Source organism: Cajanus cajan, chromosome 10 (assembly GCF_000230855.2).
Source record: "Cajanus cajan strain Asha chromosome 10, NIPB_CcT2T_4, whole genome shotgun sequence".
Lineage (NCBI taxonomy): Eukaryota > Viridiplantae > Streptophyta > Magnoliopsida > Fabales > Fabaceae > Cajanus > Cajanus cajan.
In genome coordinates this window covers 2,036,622-2,059,403 of record NC_138526.1, presented here as the reverse complement: position 1 = coordinate 2,059,403, position 22,782 = coordinate 2,036,622, and the positions used below count along the sequence as shown (strand labels likewise).

At 30.4% G+C, this 22,782-nt stretch overlaps 1 protein-coding gene across 1 annotated transcript; it reads right to left on the bottom strand.

The window, feature by feature from the left end:
- Positions 1-16,480: 16,480 nt before the first annotated feature.
- LOC109819078 (derlin-1.1) lies at positions 16,481-22,782 on the bottom strand. Its single transcript, XM_020384667.2, has 7 exons — positions 22,640-22,782; positions 21,883-22,018; positions 21,394-21,467; positions 21,136-21,229; positions 19,734-19,862; positions 18,060-18,220; positions 16,481-17,014 (listed from the first exon to the last, which is right to left on the bottom strand). Exons 1-7 carry the CDS (start codon positions 22,654-22,656, stop codon positions 16,765-16,767), a joined length of 861 nt encoding a protein of 286 aa, XP_020240256.1. The 5' UTR covers positions 22,657-22,782; the 3' UTR covers positions 16,481-16,764.

Sequence of the window (22,782 nt, the reverse complement as noted above, 5' to 3'; positions counted from 1 at the left end):
TTCCCTTTTAGTTGCACTACTTTTTAAAATATTTATAACAAAAATAATTTATGAAGAATTTTATGAAAAATAGAAGTAATAAAATGCAAATAATTTTTAATATATATAAAACTATTTTTTTATTAATAGAGAATAGGAGGGTAATTTTTTTAATTTATCTTTTTATAAATTATTTAATCACTATAATTTAATACAATATATTTATTTAAAGAGTATGTTATTTTAATAAGATTATATTAAAGAATAATACATATATTATTTATTCTTAATTTGTGTGTAAAAAGTGTGAAAAGAAATGAGTATTTTATTTTCTTTGTTTGGTCAACTTATCTTCTTGGTCTTCCATGTGTGATTTGTGAAAAGCAGCGTAACAATAAAATGATAACACGAGGAGAAGAAATGTTAGACAAGGACCCACTTAGGTTGACCTTGATAATACAAAATTCCAATTTGCCAATACCATAATGCATTTACATTCAATGTTCTTGCTTCCGTAATTTTCGAACTTTCTATGATCATTGAAATATATTAAAAAAAGAAATCAGCAACTTTTTTTTTCTTTTCTTTTTTTAAGTTTTGAGCTTTTTCTGTCTGTATCATAAAAGTATTTGTTATGAAATGATAAACGGAAAGAAACTATTTTTTTTATCATTTAAAACTATTGATTTTTTAAAAATGTTTTTAACAACTAATATATTTTATTCTTAACATTTAATATTAAAAAGAAGTAGTTTTTTTTTATCATATACTCTCTCCTTTCATTTTATTTGATGTTTAAAATTTTTATACAAACTTAAAAGCTAAGAATTAATATGTTTGATTTCAAAAATAAATAGTATAACTTTCTCATAAATACTTAAATATGTTTTATTTTCACTAATAGTTAAAGAATGCAGCAATAATGATTAGATATAAAAGAAAAATATACTTAATGTTACATGAATGTAAAATGATAATCAAATTTGAAATAGAGGAAAAAAATTACTCAAACATGAAGCAAAATGAAATGGAAGGAGTAATCAAGTCTCTTGACTCAATGATTGTAAGGTTTGTCTTGAGATATGGAGGGTTGACCTGGTGCTCCCAAATTCAATTCTTGTCTGTGTTAAAATAATGCTTGGTCAACGAAAATACGTCCTAGAAGTGTAGATTAATCCTGGATTATCAACGTTGGGACACTATGTGGACCATGTCCGTGAACTGAAAAAGAAATGAAATGGAGGGAACATAGAAGAACTAGTTAAAAACATGTGTTTTCCATAGAACTAAGAAATATGTGGTTGTGAACAATGCAAACATAAAGAAAAAAGAAAAAGAAAGGAGGAAGAAAGTGCAAAAGGAAAAGAGAAAGGGTTCAACCCAATTCAATAATACAATAATGTTGAGATATAAGAGTGAAGATAAAAAGATATAGGACCAACTTGTGATTGAACAACCCTCACAAAGAAGTGAAAATAACATAAAGGCCAAACAAGTGTATTGTCTAACACTCCCCTCAACTCAAGATGCGTTAGTAGAAAGCATCGAAAGTTTGTCGGTCAAAAAAACAAAATCACTTAGTAGAATGCCACTTTGTAAACAAATTAGCAATCTACATCAAAGATGAGATAAATGATAAAGTAATGGTTCCTCGAAGATAGTGATGCTTAGTAAAATGACAATCAATCTCAATATTTTTTTGTGTTTTCTTGGAAGACTAAATCACGAGTGATTTGGATAACACTCTTGTTATCTCAATGCATAGGTGTTTGTGTAAAATGAGAAACACACATGGAAACTGTTGAGCTTAGGAGAGCTGAAAAAGAGTTTTGATGATCACAACAGCCGGAGACAACAAGTGTGCAACAACAACATTGAACACAAAAACAAAGTCAAGGAAGTTCAAGAAAAATGCTTTGAAGTATAGCTATGTAATAGTGTTTAGGAAATAAAGTGTTAAAAGAATTGTTATATTTGTGCTTGTGTGTGTGCTTTGTGCATTAAGCAAATCTTGTCTAAAATCAAGTAGGGAGTAGATGATGATGAGTTGAGAACATTGGAAAATTATTTTGAGACTTAAAATGAAGTTTTAAGAACTGACTCAAAATAATCGATTATTGTTAAATATAATCGATTATTTCAGCAAATGGGCTAAGTGGAATGCCTTGCTGTAATAATCGATTATTTGCCAAAATAATCGATTATTTCAGAAACAACTCTCTGGAATAATCGATTATCCAGCTAAATAATCGATTAAATTGTTCTTGGTTGATTTCCAGAAATCTGAAGAACAAAATAATCGATTATTCTTTAAAATAATCGATTATCTGGGTTTGAACTTTTATAAATAGACTTGAACTATTTTGAAACATAAGACAATTGAGTGAGAACTGATAATCAACTTCTAAAAGCACTTTAGAGAGTCTGTGTGACATCTTGGAAAGGTTTCTTTGTGAAATTCCAAGAAGAAAAACATTTGTGAAAGAACTTGTGAAAATCATCATCATCATCATACTCTTGAAAGAGAAGGACAAAGAATTGTTCAAGAATTCCAGGTGAATTCGTTTCATTTTTGTTTCTTTGTGAATCTTTGTGGAAAATCTTGAGAAGGGTTTCTCAAGTGATTAAGGTTCTTGTAGTGGGATCTACAAGGGGTACTTTCTTGGGGTCAAGAAAGTGATTATCTTTTAGTAGTGAAGTATATGCATGTGTGTTTGCTTGTAAACCTTCTTGCTTAAAGATAGTGGAAAAATCTTAATCAGGTGGTGATTAAGGACTGGATGTAGGTCACATGTGGAGTGGCTGAACCAGTATAAAAGACTTGTGCAATCTTTTTCAACCTTATCTCTTGTTTTGTAATTTCTTGATTGAGTTTTAAGGAAGATAAAATTTGATTAACAAGTGAATGTAATTCTTGATGTTTTAAATCTATAAATTGAACATTGTTGATGAACCTCATGATGTTGTAATCAAGTTAGCATATTGCATTCATATTATCATAACAAGTCTTGAGAAGTGCTTCAAGTGAGAATTCTGTCATAGAAAAGTTTGTAATTGAAAGTGAAGATCCAAAAACTCTGATAAATTTTTAAAGGGTCATTGAATCCAATTCACCCCCCTCTTGGATTTGGCCATTCTTTTCTAACAATTGGTATCTAGAGCAAGGTTCTTGAGAGTTGTTCAAGACTTAAAAATGGCCAACAACAACCTACCCTATGGTGAGGGTGTCTCTATACATAGACCTCCTGTTTTCAATGGTGAAAATTATGTCTATTGGAAAATTAGGATGAGAATTTTCATTGAAGCTATTGATATTGCTGTATGGGATGCTATAGAAAATGGACCCTATGTTCCAATGAAAAAGAATGATGATGGTGAGCTTAAGGAGAAACATTGGAGTGAGTGGAGTGATGAGGAAAGGAGAAGAGCCCAACATGATAAGAGAGCAAAAAATATAATCACATCTGCATTGTCTATTGATGAATTTTTCAGGATTTCACAATGCTCATCAGCTAAAGAAATGTGGGACACCTTGCAAGTCACTCATGAAGGAACAAGTGATGTCAAAAGATCAAGAAAACATACTCTCATTAGAGAATATGAATTGTTTAGAATGCAAAATGGTGAATCCATCTCTGATTTTCAAAAAAGATTTACACATTTGATAAATCACCTTGTTGATCTTGGCAGAAAATTTGAAAAGGAAGAGCTGAATCTAAAAGTGCTGCAATGCTTGGATAGAACATGGCAAGCAAAGGTGACAGCCATTGAAGAATCAAAGGACTTGACCTCCTTAACATTAGCTACTCTCTTTGGAAAATTAAGGGAGCATGAACAAAAGCTGCACATATTTGATGAACATGAGCAGCAAGACAAGAAAGGTAAAGGAGTGTCATTGAAGGCCTTAAAAACTGCCAAAGGAAAAGAGGTATATGAAGAAACAAGCTCCGATGACTCCGAAACCGAAAATTTCAACCTGCTAGTGAAGAAATTCAGAAAGTTTATAAGAAGAAAAAGAAACTCTCCCTATAAGTTCAACAAAAAGCCAAACAAGAAAGAGGAAGCATCCTCCTCCTCTTTCAATTGCTTTGAATGCGGAAAGCCTGGACACATGAAAGCTGACTGTCCAAATATCTTAAAGAAGCAACAAGAGGAGAAGAAGTTTAAGAAAAATGCAAAAGGAAAAAGAGCCTATATTGCTTGGGAAGACAATGACTCAAGCACAACAAGTGGAGAATCTGAAAGTGAGGAAAACAATCTGTGTTTGATGGCTGGAACTGCACAAGACACAATAGTAAGTGACTCAGACCTTGAATCAAATCCTGATTATGACCAACTTCAAGAAGCTTTCATTCAAATTCATGAAGAGGCTGTCAAATTAGGTGCCTCAAATTTAAAATTGAAAAACAAGCTGAAATGGTATGAAAATGCTTTAATTAAAGCTGAACAAAAATTTGAAGATTTGAAGCATGAGCATGATGATCTTCAAACTATGTTTAACTTTAGTGAAGCTCATTCCTTAAAAGATGTTTGTGAACATTGCAAAGTTTTTGAAAAGGAAAATGCTGATTTAAAATTCACACTTGCAAGGTTCACAAAGGGAAATGCAAATTTGAACATTCTTTTGGGAAAACAAAGAAACACTTTTGATAGGAGTGGACTTGGCTTTAATCCAAGCACAAGCATACCATTTGAGTCTAGGAAAGTAGCTTTTGTGAAAAGTCAAAATTTTAGAAAACTCAAAAGTAACTTTTCTAAACAAGCAACTTGTTTTTATTGTTGTAAAATGGGTCATACTATTAGGAACTGTTACTCAAGAAAATTTGGAGTTCCAAGTGGAAAAATGATTTGGGTTGAGAAGAGTCAAGGGCTGAGAACTAACCAAAAAGGACCCTCCACATGGGTACCTAAATTTTTCCTCTGAATTTATTTTGTAGGAATGCTTGAGGGCCAAAAATTTGCTGTGGTATCTTGATAGTGGCTGCTCAAGGCACATGACCGGGGATCCCTCCAAATTCTCAAGTCTGAAATTGAAGAATGAAGGGTATGTTACCTATGGTGACAACAATAAAGGCAAAATTCTTGGTCATGGAAATATTGGTAATTCCTCCTCTCAAACATTGATTGAAAATGTATTGCTTGTTGAAGGTTTGAAGCACAATTTGCTGAGTATAAGTCAATTAAGTGACAAAGGCTTTAAAATTGAATTTGACAATACATGTTGCTTAATTTGTGATAAAAGGAGTAAAGAAATCAGATTTATAGGAAAAAGGATTGACAACATATACATGCTAGACTTAGAGCATTCAATATCAATGTCAAACACTAAATGTCTAATAACTCAAGAAGAAAATATATGGCTTTGGCATAGGAGAGCTGCACACATTCACATGGATCACTTAAATAAATTGAGTAGGAAAGAATTGGTGGTTGGTCTACCTAAACTCAAGTTTGGAAAAGACAAATTATGTGATGCTTGTCAAAAGGGCAAGCAAGTGAAGGCTAGTTTTAAAAGCAAAAATCAGATTTCAACATCTAGACCTTTGCAATTAATTCACATGGATTTGTTTGGTCCATCAAGAACAATGAGCTTAGGTGGAAACTACTATGGCTTAGTGATTGTAGATGACTACTCAAGATTTACATGGGTTATGTTTCTTGCAAATAAAAATGATGCTTTTAATGCCTTTAGAAAATTTGCTAAGCTTGTTCAAAATGAGAAGTGTTCAAACATCACCTCTATAAGAAGTGATCATGGAGGTGAATTCTAAAACATCATGTTTCAAAAATTCTGTGAGGAACATGGTATAAACCATAATTTCTCAGCACCTAGGACACCTTAACAAAATGGAGTTGTTGAGAGGAAAAATAGGTCCTTAGAAGAACTTGCAAGAACAATGTTAAATGAAACAAACCTACCAAAATACTTTTGGGCTGATGCTATTAACACAGCTTGTCATGTGTTAAATAGAGTTCTAATTCGGCCTATTTTAAAGAAAACACCCTATGAAATCTATAAAGGAAAGAAACCTAACATTTCCTATTTTAGAGTGTTTGGTTGCAAGTGTTATGTGCTGAACAATGGGAAAGAACAACTTGGGAAGTTTGATGCAAAGGCTGATGAAGCAATATTTCTAGGATACTCTACAAATAGTAAGTCTTATAGAATTTACAATAAGAGAACTTTAGTGGTAGAGGAATCTGTTCATGTAGTATTTGATGAAGTAAATAAGCAAGAGACAAGGCAAACAGAAATTGAAGATTTAAATGAATTGCTTGATCAACCCCTATTGGAGAGTGAACCAAATGAAAAATCTAAGGAGAGTGTATCACATGAGAAAGAAAAGGTAACATGTGAACAATTGCCAAAAGAGTGGAAGACTTCTAGAGAATTATCAATAGATAACATAATTGGAAATATTGGTAAAGGTGTTACAACTAGGAGTGCTATCAAAAATATTTGCAACACTATGGCATTTGTTTCACAAGTTGAACCTAAGAACATTGATGAAGCACTTAAAGATGAGCATTGGTTAATGGCTATGCAAGAGGAACTAAATCAGTTTGAAAGAAATGAAGTGTGGGATTTAGTGCCATTACCAAAAGATTATCCAATTATTGGAACCAAGTGGGTTTTCAGAAATAAGCTTGATGAATCAGGAATAATTCTTAGAAATAAGGCAAGATTAGTGGCTAAGGGATATAATCAAGAAGAAGGAATTGACTATGATGAGACTTTTGCCCCTGTAGCAAGGATTGAAGCTATTAGACTACTTCTTGCTTATTCATCAATTGAGAATTTCAAGCTTTATCAAATGGATGTAAAAAGTGCTTTCCTCAATGGGCTGATACAAGAGGAAGTGTATGTGGAACAGCCACCTGGATTTGTGGACTTCAAAAAACCTAATCATGTGTACAAGCTCAAAAAGGCACTCTATGGCTTGAAGCAAGCTCCTAGATCTTGGTATGATAGGTTGAGCAAATTTCTAATTGAGAATGATTATGAAAGAGGAAAGGTGGACAATACATTGTTTGTTAAGAGATTTAAAAATGATACAATGTATGTGCAAATATATGTGGATGATATTGTGTTTGGATCTACAAATTCCTCTCTTTGTAAAGAATTTGCCAAAACAATGCAAGGAGAATTTGAGATGTCAATGATGGGAGAACTTACCTTCTTTTTGGGATTACAAATCAAACAAATGCATGATGGAACTTTCATAAGTCAAAGCAAGTATTGATTATGTTGTGAGAATGAATACAAGAGATGTGTGGAAGATAATATTTGGAAGTTGCAAACAAGACTTGGTGAAATTTGAGAAGTTAAAATTTTCAGTGAAACAAATCATCACTGGAATAATCGATTATTCCAAAAATCACCGATTATCTGGGGAGTACAAGGAAAATGAACCCTCTGTAATAATCGATTATCCTTAAACTAATCGATCATTCATATCAGAAAATGGTTCAAATTGAGTTTACTAATGCAAATAATCGGTTATTTGCACAAATAATCGATTATTTGGGCGTTTTTTTTTTAAATTTTCTTAAAACGGTTAACTCCGCGCCAACTCATAAAACTACCCACTTTTTCCATACCCAGAACGTGCAAACACCTTAAAATCTTCTCAGAACCTTTCATTATCTCATTCTCTCATTCTCTCATTTTTTCCCAAACCCTCCAAACCCTAACTCTCTCAAAACCTCTCAAATCCCTCTTCTTCTTCATCTTTCTCCAAAACCCAATCATGGCATCTTCCTCCAAGAGACCCAAGAAGCTGGAAGTGAGGGGGAGCAAGCGCCCTCTTCCCTCGGAGCAACTCATCTCGAAGTGGTTCGCCGATGAGAAGGCCCAAGAATACTACTTCGAATGGTATGCCGGTCGGAGAATCATCCCTCCGAAGAGTGATTTCTGTTTTTGTTATTCTGTGTCGTTTTTAAATTTACGTTTGGAACAATTTATAAGTTCAATTGGGTTGTAATGATTTTAATTCCTGAACAAGTTTATTGTTTTTGATGTTGAACAATTTAAGTTTGATGAATTTGAAGTTTGGTTTGCTTATGTGATTGGCTTGATTTTGATTCCAAAGGTTATTTTGGAATACTGGTGCACAATGCTTTGTTTTTGGTGAGCATATATGTTGTAATGTGATTATTTGAAATACTCTGTTTTTGTACTGAGATAATGGATATCTTGACTTGATTTGATTTGGTTTGTGGTATGGTGCACAATTGGCATCACACATTGGTTTATTTTGGTTTGAAGTATGGTTGAATAATGAGCAACTGATTTGGTTTGAGTTGCTGAAAAATTCTATACATGGCTTATAATTGTTAACCTTGGCTTACTTTGTTTTTGATAATGCCAAAGGGGGAGAAATGGTATTGTGTGTTGAGTTTTTGTTGCAGGTATTGTGCTTTGTGCAGGTATTGTGCTTTGTGTGTGTGTGTTGTACAGGTTTTGGTTCATGACACAATAAGAAGCAGGCACAAAGTGCATTATGGATTGATATCATTGTCCGTGGGTTGTCATGGGTTGTCATCATCAAAAAGGGGGAGATTGTTGAGCTTAGGAGAGCTGAAAAAGAGTTTTGATGATCACAACAGCCGGAGACAACAAGTGTGCAACAACAACATTGAACACAAAAACAAAGTCAAGGAAGTTCAAGAAAAATGCTTTGAAGTATAGCTATGTAATAGTGTTTAGGAAATAAAGTGTTAAAAGAATTGTTATATTTGTGCTTGTGTGTGTGCTTTGTGCATTAAGCAAATCTTGTCTAAAATCAAGTAGGGAGTAGATGATGATGAGTTGAGAACATTGGAAAATTATTTTGAGACTTAAAATGAAGTTTTAAGAACTGACTCAATATAATCGATTATTGTTAAATATAATCGATTATTTCAGCAAATGGGCTAAGTGGAATGCCTTGCTGTAATAATCGATTATTTGCCAAAATAATCGATTATTTCAGAAACAACTCTCTGGAATAATCGATTATCCAGCTAAATAATCGATTAAATTGTTCTTGGTTGATTTCCAGAAATCTGAAGAACAAAATAATCGATTATTCTTTAAAATAATCGATTATCTGGGTTTGAACTTTTATAAATAGACTTGAACTATTTTGAAACATAAGACAATTGAGTGAGAACTGATAATCAACTTCTAAAAGCACTTTAGAGAGTCTGTGTGACATCTTGGAAAGGTTTCTTTGTGAAATTCCAAGAAGAAAAACATTTGTGAAAGAACTTGTGAAAATCATCATCATCATCATACTCTTGAAAGAGAAGGACAAAGAATTGTTCAAGAATTCCAGGTGAATTCGTTTCATTTTTGTTTCTTTGTGAATCTTTGTGGAAAATCTTGAGAAGGGTTTCTCAAGTGATTAAGGTTCTTGTAGTGGGATCTACAAGGGGTACTTTCTTGGGGTCAAGAAAGTGATTATCTTTTAGTAGTGAAGTATATGCATGTGTGTTTGCTTGTAAACCTTCTTGCTTAAAGATAGTGGAAAAATCTTAATCAGGTGGTGATTAAAGACTGGATGTAGGTCACATGTGGAGTGGCTGAACCAGTATAAAAGACTTGTGCAATCTTCTTCAACCTTATCTCTTGTTTTGTAATTTCTTGATTGAGTTTTAAGGAAGATAAAATTTGATTAACAAGTGAATGTAATTCTTGATGTTTTAAATCTGTAAATTGAACATTGTTGATGAACCTCATGATGTTGTAATCAAGTTAGCATATTGCATTCATATTATCATAACAAGTCTTGAGAAGTGCTTCAAGTGAGAATTCTGTCATAGAAAAGTTTGTAATTGAAAGTGAAGATCCAAAAACTCTGATAAATTTTTAAAGGGTCATTGAATCCAATTCACCCCCCCTCTTGGATTTGGCCATTCTTTTCTAACAGAAACAAGTAACCATCTCAACCATAAAATCTTTGTAGTGGTGGTAGCCATGGCATGATATTCGACTTCAACGTCTTGTTTCCAACATTTCTAAGAAATAAGAGCATCTCCTAAAAAGATGCAAAATCTTGTGGTAAACTTACAATCAGTTGGATCACCAACCCAATCTACATTAGAATAAACACTTAAATCCAAGGAAAAAGATAAGGAAAAAAAAGACTCTAAAACTATATGCCTTGAAGATAGCGAAAGATGCAAAGAATAGTTTCTCAATGAATTGTAGTGGGAAAAGAAACAAACTAACTAACCACATGCACACCATATGCAATATCAAGTCTAGTAATAGTAAGATACACCAAACTGCCAACAAGAGTACGATACAAAGTGATATTTGATAAAGGAACACCATTAAAAGGTGTACATTAGGCATTTGGCTCAAGAAGAGTCTCCTTGGTTTTAAGTGTTAGAGAGATGAGCTTGATCAAGGATGTTGGAAATATATTTAGATTGAGAAAGAAGATAGCCTCTAGGAGAATATGCAATTTCAATGCCCAAAAAGTAACGAAGAGTACCCAAATCCTTCATCTTAAATTATTGTGCTAATTGCAATTTCAAATATGTTATATCCATATCATCCTCAGTAATAATCATATCATCAACATATAGTGAGAGTAATATGCCCATGAGAAGTACACTTGACAAGCAATGAAGAATCATGGGGAGTAGAATTAAAACCAAAAGATTCTATCGTAATGGAGAACTTTTCAAAACAAGCTCTTGGAGCCTTTTTGAGACCATAAAGTGATTTTTTCAATTTACAAGCTACACCTGGATTATGAGAGACACTAGGAGGAGAAACCATATAAATTTCTTCATGAAGATCACATTCAAGAAGGCATTTTAAACATCCATTTATGAGATATGCCATTGATGAATAATGGAAACAAGAATGAGAGTGTGAATAATGGTCATATTGGCAACTAGAGCAAATGTTTTTTTCATAACCCATGCCATACTATTGAGAAAACCCCTTGGCAACCCAACAAATTTTGTATCTTTCAACAGACCCATCAGATTTCATTTTGATTTTGTAGACCCAACGAGATCTAATTGCACTTTTTCCTAAAGGAAGAGAGACAATATCCCAAGTATTTATCTTATGCATAACATAAAGTTCCTCTGCCATAGCTTGCTACCAAATGGTATTAAGAATAACTTCTTGGTAGGAAATAGGCTCAAGCAAACCATGAATAGAGGTTAATAAGCCAGAAAATGAATTGGAATAAAATGAATAAACAAATATGGTAACATAGTAGACTTACCATTATGATAAGGATAATATGGAAAAGAAGGATCAACAATTGCAAGAGGTTCTTGGGGAGTCATAAACATAGAAAGAGCATCTAGATTCAAAGAACCACTAATTTTAGATCTATCAAACTCAACATCAGAATTAGATGGGTTATGATTCACTTAAAGAGGTTCAAAGGCAACATTTATGGCAAAGGGATCAATACAATTTAGATAATAATTTGTGAGATTATGAGAATTAGATGAAGTAGAATAAAAAGGTATATGTTTCGAGAAATACTACATGATGCAAACATAAAACTTGTTATAGGTACACGATCATAACAATGATATTCTTTATGAATGTTACCATAATCAAGAAGCATAGATATTGTTGAGCATAATGACAAATTACTATGTTTTATATGTGGACGAAGGGAAATGCAAGTAAAGCCAAAACCTCTCAAGACACATTGCAAAGTGAGATGACAATTTACTATGTTTTATATGTGGACAAAGGACAATGCAAGTAGAGCCAAAAACTCTCAAGACAAAATAATTAGGAACACAACCATAGAGTTTTTCTAAAGGAGAAAAACCTGAAGTAATAAAGGGTGGAATTCAGTTAATAACATGGACAACAATAATGACATCTCTTCCCCAAAACTCACTTGGAATAGAATTAGACAAAAGAAAAAGAATGAGTAGTTTAACTCACATGGTGATGCTTTCTTTTAGCAACTCCATTTTGTGTAGGAGTATCAGTACAAGATGTTTTGTATAGTTCATCAGAATTAAGTGACACCCAAAATTTTTTACAAATATATTCACCACCTAGATCACATTTGAAACACTTGATGATGGAATTATGTTGGGTTTTAACAAAATCATGAAACGTTATATATACTAAAGAACTCAAAACAATGTTTCATGAGATAAACCCCATAATAACGAGTACAATGATCAATGAAAGATACATGATATTTATATCCACCTTTAGTAGAAATAGGTGATGGTCACCATACATTAGAATTAATCAAGTCAAAAGGTGCAACAAAAATTGAAATATTTTTACGAAAAGGTAAAACGAAAAATTTTGCAAGTTTGCAACCATAACAATTAGAAATCTCATTGGTTTGCATCTTTCTTAAGGCTCCTATAGAAGCCAATTACTTTATTCTAGGAGAAGAAACATGACCAAAATGAGAATGCCACAAATAAAAGTTAGATTAAGATGAATTTGAGCGAAAAAATGACAAATCAACACTAGAGGTTGCAACTTCTGGAACATGCAACTCATCCAAAATATATAACCCCCTTGTCCATGGTTGGTTCCAATTAGCCTCTTGGATTGTAGATCTTGCACATGATAAGAGGTAGAAGAAAGCAAAACTAGGTACCTAGAGTCACATAATTGACTAACATAAATAAGGCTCAAAGTGAAATTAGGAATATAATAAACATCTAAAATAGACAAATGAGATGTAGAGACAAATCCTAATGCTTTCTAATTGCATAAGAGTTCCATCAACAATCTTGACTAACATGTGTGATGTAAGGTGTAGGGAAACAAATGATATAAAATCATGACATATGATGAGAGGCTTCAAAGTTAAGAATCCAAATGTGAGAAAATATACTTGAAGAGCTAGAAAAGAGAAAACCTATGTTAGGAGGTGTAGACAAGGCATATTGTTGTGATGCAAGAAACTTATAAAATTGTTTTGCAAAAGTGAATACTAAAAGTCCAAACAAGGAAGTGCTTTCATCGAAATGTGCATGTCCAACATCAAAAGTGTTTGATAGAGGAACAACTGCAACAATATTTGGTGTTCAGACTTGAAAGATTGTTGAACCAATTGATTTGGAGACTTCCATTAAGATGGCAATTGTGACTTGTTTAAAAATTTTGGACATTTAGCTTTTCAATGACCTTTTTTCTTGTAAAAGCTACATTCATGATAATTAACCCTTCAACTAGATTTGCTTTTGTTGGAAGGTAATGTAAAAACAATTGATTAAGGGTGCACAAAATCCCCTTTTCCCACATGTCCTTTTTCAAATTGAGACTTGAGATGAATTTTTTTTTGCTAACAATTCATTAACCATTGAATCAACTATAGGAAAAGGATTATGATGTATTATGGTTGCACAAACTCCTTTAAAATCATCCGGAAAAGCCATCAAGAACTAAACCAAATGTTGTTCTTCTCTTCGATTAATATGTGATTTGAAAAATTGAAGTTCAATAGTTTAAGTAAATGTCAATTGATCCCATAAATTGGACATGATTAAATAAAATTTTTGAATGCTCATACTATTTTGTTGAACGGTCCAAATGTCAATCTTCAATCAATATTATTTTGCAAAGTTGGACTACACATACAATTTGTCTAAGTGCTAAGTGACCCCAAACTGCCTTTAATGTTTCATATTTTGCAAGTTGAACCCCTATTGATTATGAAATAGAGTTGTTGATCTAAGTAATTATCTTTGAATTGTTAACTTCCTCGGGATTCCAACTTTGTTTCATATTTTCCATCATGTTTATCTATAGGCTTAATAAAGGTTCTAAACAGATACCCCACGCTGTCATGCCTTTCAAAAAATTCTCAACACATAACACTAATATGAGTAATTATGTTCATTCAATTGTACACTAATAGATCAAAGAGAATCACCTCTTTCATTAGTCACCACTTACAATCACAAAAAAGAACAAAGAACTTGATTTGTGCATAACACAAAAAAAAAGGATGTTTTTGTGAAAGTAGAGTTTCTCCCACTATGAACCTTCAAACAAAATCCGAACAATCAGATCAAAGAATTACGTTGAAGCCTACTGATCAATTTTTAGTACGACTCAACGATTAACGAATCTAAGATCACAAATCAAAAAACTACAGCCTAGTGAAATGTGGAGTGTGTCAGTTGAACTATAATTTTTTTCTTCTCTATTAATTGATAAATAGAATTGCAACAACTATGATTTGAATCGAACCAACATTGTATACTAGGTGAACAATGCAAATAAAAAGAAAGAAAATGAAGAATAAAAGAGGAAAATAATGCAAAGGGAAAAGATAAAGGATTCAACACAATTCAATAATACAATAATTTTGAGATACAAGAGTGAAGGTAAAAGATATAGGACCAACATGTAAAAGGCCGAACTACCTTCACACAAAATTTCAACGTAGATAAATTGATTTAAAATAATTTTTTTAGACAAAATTTCAAAATGCATTTCATTGTGTCACTTCATCATACTCTTCACGTGCACTTTCTCCAGGTTGTGGAATGGTGTGTACTGGTTGTCACCGATGGCAAAGCTGGACCATCAGCCTCCCTTTTATGATGAGGTGTTTTGTTTGTTGTTGCTATGGCGATTATTGTAGGTGGTGACAGTCTTAATGTCTTAAGCCAACCAACTCAGTTCTTATTGACTTTGGAGGAGGCAGTATTGACAACGATGCTAGTGGAGTTGTGGATGCTCTAGCAGTGCATATGCTCCTACACAATGGGAGAGTAGCCGAGTGTGAGGTCGAACTTCTCCATGGTGAGGTAGCAATTGGTGGCGACCTTGCAAAGGCAGTGATTGCTAAGGATGAACTCGATGTTATTGAGATTGCAAATTGTGAGAAGTTACTCCTCATTAGAGGGATTGAGGTTGGAATTGTGAGGTATTGAGTTTGTGATGTTGGATTTTGGATCAAAGATGAGAAAAGCGATCGTAAATGTGAGGGTGAGGTTTGAGTACAGTGAAGTACATCTTAAAATTGTCTAAAAAATTTAAAATCAATTTACCTACAAGGTAATGATGAAATAAAATATAATGTATATAATATGTATTTCTTTTATCATATAGAATTTTGTTAATAAAAGTTGACAGTAAGACCTATTTTTTAAAATGTTATAAAATATTACAAATGAAACAAAAAAATTTCAGGAACTAAAAGTAAAAAAAAAAGAAAGTAACTTATAGAAATAAAAATTATATTTAAACTTATTAATAATAATAATAATAATAATAGTAATAATAATAATGATAATAAGACATTAGTTAGAGTTTTGTACACACAAATATTTCATCAAGCTATTTAAAATATATTAATTATAAACTAAGCTTTTATTCGATGAATAACGCAAATATACTCTAGCAATCAAGCATCTAACATTCCACAATAAAAAAATGATTATAAGAAATACTCTAAACTATATGGTACATTGTGTGTCAATCACACGTGACATTGAATCAACGCCAGAGGAGTTAGAAATATTGTAAATAAGTTTCATTTGGTGGATGCAATTAGAAAGCATTCCAAAATTATGATATCTATGTTTGGACTATATGAAAAAAATTAAAACATAAAATTATAATTCTGAAATTGGACTACGGTTCCATTTTAACATCCTTAATTAGTTATGGATAATCATAAATAAGATTCGAATTTGAGTAATAAAAAAAATCTGTTCATGAGCATTTGGTGACGGTAAAATTTATGAGGTAAGGGATAGGGAACATCGAAGACAGTCGCAAAATAACAACCGTTGACAATAGTGATTGGTTGCACTAATTATATTCAATATTAATATTAAAGAAAATTAATTCAGTTGGTACCCACTTTTATATATATATATTTTTTTATTTTTGATAACAACATATAATTTTTAATATCAGCATAAATTATTAAAAAAATTGTTAATTAATCTCTCTTTTTTAACGGAATATGAAGCACAAAATGTATTTCTTCGGTTATAATAAGAATGAAGTAAAACTGGTAATTTAATAATGATGATAGTTAATTATGATAATAATAATAATAATGATAAAAGTGATAAAATGATCAAAGAAATTTTTTTTACCTTTTTATTTTATGGAAGGAGAAAATAATTATACCTAGCGTGCATGAATTGTAATTTAGAGAATAAAATTACAATGATTAATTTAGAAAGATTAATTTCACAAACATGAATTGTTACAAAAAAAAAAAAAGAGAATAAAATTATCAATATACAAAGATTAATTTTATTTATATGGAATTTCATGAAATTTCTTCTTAGAATGCTTCAAATTTTAAATATACTTGCAAATTTCATAATTATAATTCCAATTTCCATTTCCAATTTCATACCTAATTCTATGTCCAATTTACTAAGAGACTAATTTGAAATTTGCCAATAGAAACGAACACTAATTTCAAACTTGGACTAAGAGTAAGAGATGAATTCTAGTTAAATAATTATCTAACCCTTTAGACTTTTTATTTTTAGTTTTATTTTTTTAGAAATAGAACCCTTTAAACTTGTTGAACCCTTAAATTAACATATGTAGTTCTGAAAATGTTCATCAGAAATAGATGGAATACATAGGAGACTCATGGTTAAGGCAATGGTAATTAACAAGAGGCAAGAATCTCAACTTCTGTTAAAAGATTCACTACACAAGAACATTCAATGTGTTGTGAATTTTGTAACATAACATATAGTCTTGCTAACTCTAACTTGAGTTCAACACTTTTACTCTTTAATCAACAATGAAGTTAAGAGTCACGATTGAAGATATCATTTTAAAGAACAGACTCATCCATTTAAACGATAACTTCTTCCACGAAAAGCAATTCCATCACCTTGTCTCTGCAAAGCAGAAGCAGAAGCAGAAGCAGAAGCAGAAGCATTCCCTTGAGTTTGGTCATTAGTGGTTGTTGTTGTTGTTGTCTGTGTCCCACCAAGACGTTGGCTTCTTCCTCTGAATACAATTCCAGCTAATGGATTAGATTGCACAGGGGAGTTTATTTGGGTACCCTCTCCCCAATATGCCACTATTTTGTGACTGATGTAGTACATAATTAAGGATTACAAGAATGCTTCACTCTAAAGAAAAATATATAAAGGTTTAATTACTTTTTTTTTTCATAAACTTTATTATATTAACTTTTAGTTTTTATTGCTAAAAATATTTCATTTTAGTCTTTATATATGTGATTTTTTTTTTCTTAGTTCTTGTATTCAATTACTATTAAGACAAATATAAAATTCATGAAACTACTTAAATTAAAATTAAATAATAAAGTATAAGAATAAAAATCATAAAACTATAGAGAGAGAAAGATAATTAAACTTAAAATAAACTGTAGTGTGTATGATATGTGAAAAAAAAAAAAAGAACTTGATGTATTATATGATGTCCTTTTTTCTTTTTTTCTTCTTGAACTATACTATACCATGTTGATAAATGATTTTCAATGGCACCTATATTCTCTTGCTCTCTCCCTTCTCTAGTTTTAGACCATAATGCACTTAATCTATGGTTGTAGGTTATATAACTCAAACAATAGAGGAGACTCGTTAATATAAATTCTACATTATATATACTAATAGGATCAAGACACTTCGTGTCTTTTTATTTTATTAATAAAGGATGTTTAAGAATTATTAATGTTTGTTAGATCAATTAATATTGTATTTGATCTTCAAGTCTTAAGATTTTGAGTTCGGGTCTTATATTTGTAAGAATAATTAATTTTTAATATTATTTTTTTATTATTTAAAAAGTTTAAGAGTAAAATTGTCTAAAACATATGTACACTAAATTAAATTATCGTCTTTATATATGTTATAGATACTTGTTAATTAGGAAATTAGATTTTATTTTATTTTTATATTTTTTAATTTTTAACTAAGATTACAGTTATTTGGACTTGGAGATGTAAAATGTGTGATCCTTGCAACACTAATGTGTATTGAGTGATACACTTTCATGGGTGAGAGTGTTAACATATATCATGGTGGCATTTTGAAATGAAATTTGACAAGTGTGAAAATAAATGCAATTTGATATAATATTGTGGCCACAGGAACCTGATAAAAAAGGATACACCCAAAGAGGAGTCTTGAATTTGAACTTTCCCCCAGAAAGAGGATGAAGCACTGTTAAGAAGTAATATAGGTGTCCTGCAAGCATACCTACAATGTCTGGCTTTATGGGATTTCCAAATATTAAATCCAGAGCAAGCAAAGCCCATGGAAGGTAAAACCCCTGCAAAGCAAAATGGATTAATAAAATTTAAACAATTCCACTTATGAATGATCATATCATAGTATAATAATATAATAAAAAAAAAATTTATAGACAAAATATAATAAAAAAGGAGAGAATCAACTAAAAATGATAGATGAAATTTTTTATCAAAAATTTAATTAATAATCAACTAAATCAATAATATATCATATAAATAATATCGCTACCTAAAAAATATTTGTATAATAATTATAATACAAAGTACTCATAAATCATCATATGACGGACTTTACTTACCACAGTCACTGTCTCACTGAAATTCCGTGAGTATTATTAATATGTCAGTGGTATTAATATAATAAGTTGTAAAAAAAAATAAACAGAACAAGAAAAACAAAAGAAAAAAGTTAATTTGTTTCACAGAACTTGTCTAAAATTGTGTAGTGGAAAAGAAAAGCACACACAGAAAAAGTTGGGCAATCACTAGCTCAATCAGCAACAAATTGCATTAACTATAAAAATCAGTTGTTATTCTATCAAATCCCAAACCAAACAAAAGGAAACACCCTTTAATAAAGCACATTCTATTGTTCTTAGACGCACTGAAGTTTTTTTTTTTTTTTTTTTTCATCCATCCATCGTTAATAGTGATGACTAATTTTCTCGTTACGTTAGAGGTACCTTAAAGGGTAGGATAATTGACTCTAAAATTTAATGCAACTGTATACACAAGACAGGATTCGAACCCCTGACTTTACTTAAGTGTGGATCAACCCTTATCGCTGAACCATACGCTTAGGATTAAACGCACTGAAGTTGATAATTTAGTGCAAAATACATGACATATACTTAAAATATAATATTTTTTATGCATGTATACAATATATTTATCATTAAAAATAATAATGTTTTATGCATGTATACAATATATTTATCATTAAAAATAATAATTAATCTTCATTAAATATTATAAATGTAAATAAAGTAAATATTCTTTTCCTATTATAATATACTAGAAAAAATGAGCCTCTCTGTGCCTGTGTTTAAAAAGATAAAAGATAAAATAAGAAAAGAGTAAAAAAAAAAAAAGGCAAGCAATTACTTTACTTTTTAAAAGGTTGTGTAATAGTTATTTTGTTTTCAAAATTTACTCTTTAATAATTAACATATATATTATTGTTAAGAGATAAAAGGATCAAAGTAAATATATACACGAAAATGAGACATTATATTTTTAACAGTTAATAGATTTCATATTTAAAATTAGAATTCGAGTCATGGATAATTTAGTTAAATAACAGAAATCATTATCACTTATGTCAACTGTTTAAAAAAAATAAAATATAACTAATGACGTTTCCAAATTTATAAGTACACGTGGTTTTAGAATATGTATTTGTTTCTTTATCTTAAAAATGTCATGTTTTACAACAGAAATAAGCTGGAAAAGAAACATGCTTGTAACCTGAAGCAAATGATCAAAATAAAGAAGCAAGATTAGCAAAGAAAATTGATTGGAATTAATGCATACCTTCAATGATACAACACCATAAATGTTGATTCGTGCATTTGGAAACTCCCGGCTCCAAACATAGACGATCATGAAAACTAAAGAAATTCCCAGGAATGGAAACATAAAGTATGGCACAGCAGTAATCACCTTAATTAGAGGAGGATATATAAAACTGTTAGTCACTAAATATGTTTAACTATAGTTTACCCCTCTGATTAATCTTATTCATTTGTTAACTGTCAAAAATTAATGCCAACTTATGCTTATTGTATTTTTTTTTCAATATATAGAAACTTTTCAATCTGTGGGTTGCTAACAATAATCTCATGCATCCTATTCTCTTATATAAGAAGACCTTAAGCTTTCAAAACGCACAAAAATATCATCCCATAGTGATTATTTTTTTAAGGGTTTAGCGAGAAGTGTTGGACTTATAGTAATAGCTTATATATAATAAATTTCTATTAAAAAATTATAAGCAAGTAGAATCAAAGTTATAATCTTTATAATCTACTTAAATTTATAATAAGTATTATAAGAAAATTGTTAATTAGATGTGACAATGTGAAATTTTCTTAATTATAAAGTGTTGAGATACAATTTGTGATAGTTTGAAATATGATACTTCTTCTATAAACAAATAAAAATATATTTAAATATATTTTAAGAGGACATTTAGTATAAAACAAATTCTTTTATGCCGGGAATCAATTTAGGAGAATTATTAATCTTTGGAATTATAAAAAATTGTTTGGTTTATCATAAATATTTCTAAAAAATATTTATAAATTTTAAGAAATCAAGAATTTCTATTGCATTTAATAAATAAATAAAGGTAATATGATATTCTTAAACGCATTAAAATTTTATTTTATCTCAAAAAAGTTCCTTTATCACCTCTCTCATAAAAATAATTTTGTGTGAAATCTATAAAAGAATATTATTGAAAAACAATATTTTCTATTAATGTTATTTTTTAAATATCAAATTAAATGTGAAAAATTAATATTTCAGACATCAAATTTTTAAGAAAGTAATAACTTTTCGTGTATTAAACACCCTAATAAATTGACTTGTATTTACACTTCTATCAATTTTATATTTTAGAACGTATAAATTGTAAAAATTTAAAAATCTCAAATTTAATAAAAATTCAAATTAAAAAAATATATCTAATAAAAAATATTAGACCTATGGTAATTATTTTTAAAGTCCAGTGAAAAATACTATAGTTATATTAATAATTTTGCTATAATAAAATTCTATTAAAAATTTATTAGTAAGTAGAATCAAAATTATAATATAATATTTTTCTATTAACAAACAGATTTTGTAAATAAAATGGGAAGAAAATGAAATCATTAAGCATTTTTCATTTCTCAAAAAGTTATATATATAAACAGCGACTCTTGACACTTACCAGAAGCGAGAATGCACCAAATATGAACATCCAAACATAATCAGCAGTTCTCTTGTCAAAAGGCCCTCTTTCTAATGAAACACCATATTTTGCTCTACACAATTCAATATTCAAACAATTATATATTATAAACAATGAAAAATTGAAATTATCTTACAATTATAATATAATGCTCTCATTAGGGATTAATTAAGAGGATATAACATGGCTGTGATCATTAATTAAGAGAATGAGATGTAAGTTTTATAAGCTGTTTACATCATTATTAGACGAACTGCAAAGGGTATTGAAAACGGGCCTAAAAAGAAGAAGTTTGTGAGAAGCCTCCAAACCTGCAGCAGATAGTTATAAACAAAGATGATAAAGAAAAATTTCTTTTAAGAAATTTATCTAAATTCACTATATATATTCTTCTTTATTTGACCAAATACTATGTGGTTAAAACAAAAAATCCAATCAAGGAGGTAAAATATGATGAATCAAACCCACCCTTTAAATTAAAATTAATTTAACTTTTTCCAAACTTTCCTTAATTTTTTATCAGATGCATAAATTAATTTTTATCTTAAAGAAGAAATTTAATACATTTTACCTCTTTAATTCCCTTTTTTTTCCCCCTCTTTCTTCTCTTGTGATTGTTGAGAATGAGTAATTTATCTTACTAGAGTGATTCAAATGATACAGATTAATGTATAGATATATTAATGGCTAAGGATCATAATACAGAAAAGTTTTTGGATTACAAACTTGAAAGCTTTTAAAGACTTTGCCATAATCAAGTGCTATGTTCCATGCATCATAAAGTTGCAGATAATATGCAGCAGTGGTCATCAAACAGGCCACCCCATAGGTCTTGCTCACAGGTGGTAGAGACCGGTAGTATCTGAAAAACAGGTAATTTTAATTATTTGTCTAGGAAAACTTATAGAAACTCATATATACTTCACAAATATTTTGTGCCTATGTTAGTGTTATTTCTAGTTCTACAACAGATATCTTCTAGTTTATTGGACCAGAAATTATTTTCGCTAGCAGTACTGTGATCATAATCAGTCTAATAAATTTTTGTTTATGGTGAAAATTGAACCTAAATTTCTCATTAAAAAAATTGTTCCTATAAGATATGAGGGCAGAATGTGTGACTATTATTGCAACTTATTTGGTTCAATGTTGGTATATATGCATATACAATGAAGAACTAAGCTTACATTTTCTTGGTAATATAATAATTTTATTAGTTACATAAAGCCATCCTAAACCCCTCACATAACCATCATGGATAAGAAATCATGACCATAGGAAATTGGAAGGAAGAGTTATGCATAATTAAGATGATTATGATGAAATTTAAGTATCTGAATAATCGCTCAATATAAAAAGGATGGTAGTTGATCATGTATATTATTATATGCATAAAAGGAAATTAAATATGTAAGCTCTATGATGAGTTGCCATTTTTATTCTTCAGGAGAAAGAGAAATTGAAAGAGAGAGAGAGAGAGTACTCTGCTGGTGTAGACATGTTGAGCAAAATGAGTATCAGCAATGCAAGAGTTGAAGTTGAAGCACAGTAAAGGAAATTATATTTGAATAATTTGGAAATTCCAAAGAGTAGTGTGGCCAATATATGTATATATAAAACGCGTTA

Bases quoted from the DNA above. Each gene is read 5' to 3' on its own strand.
- LOC109819078 (XM_020384667.2), bottom strand. The intron at 19,863-21,135 runs GTAAGTGTCAAG...CCTCTAATTAAG, and splicing joins TTGGTGCATTCTCGCTTCTG to GTGATTACTGCTGTGCCATA. The intron at 18,221-19,733 runs GTATGCATTAAT...TTTGCTTTGCAG, and splicing joins ATGGTGTTGTATCATTGAAG to GGGTTTTACCTTCCATGGGC.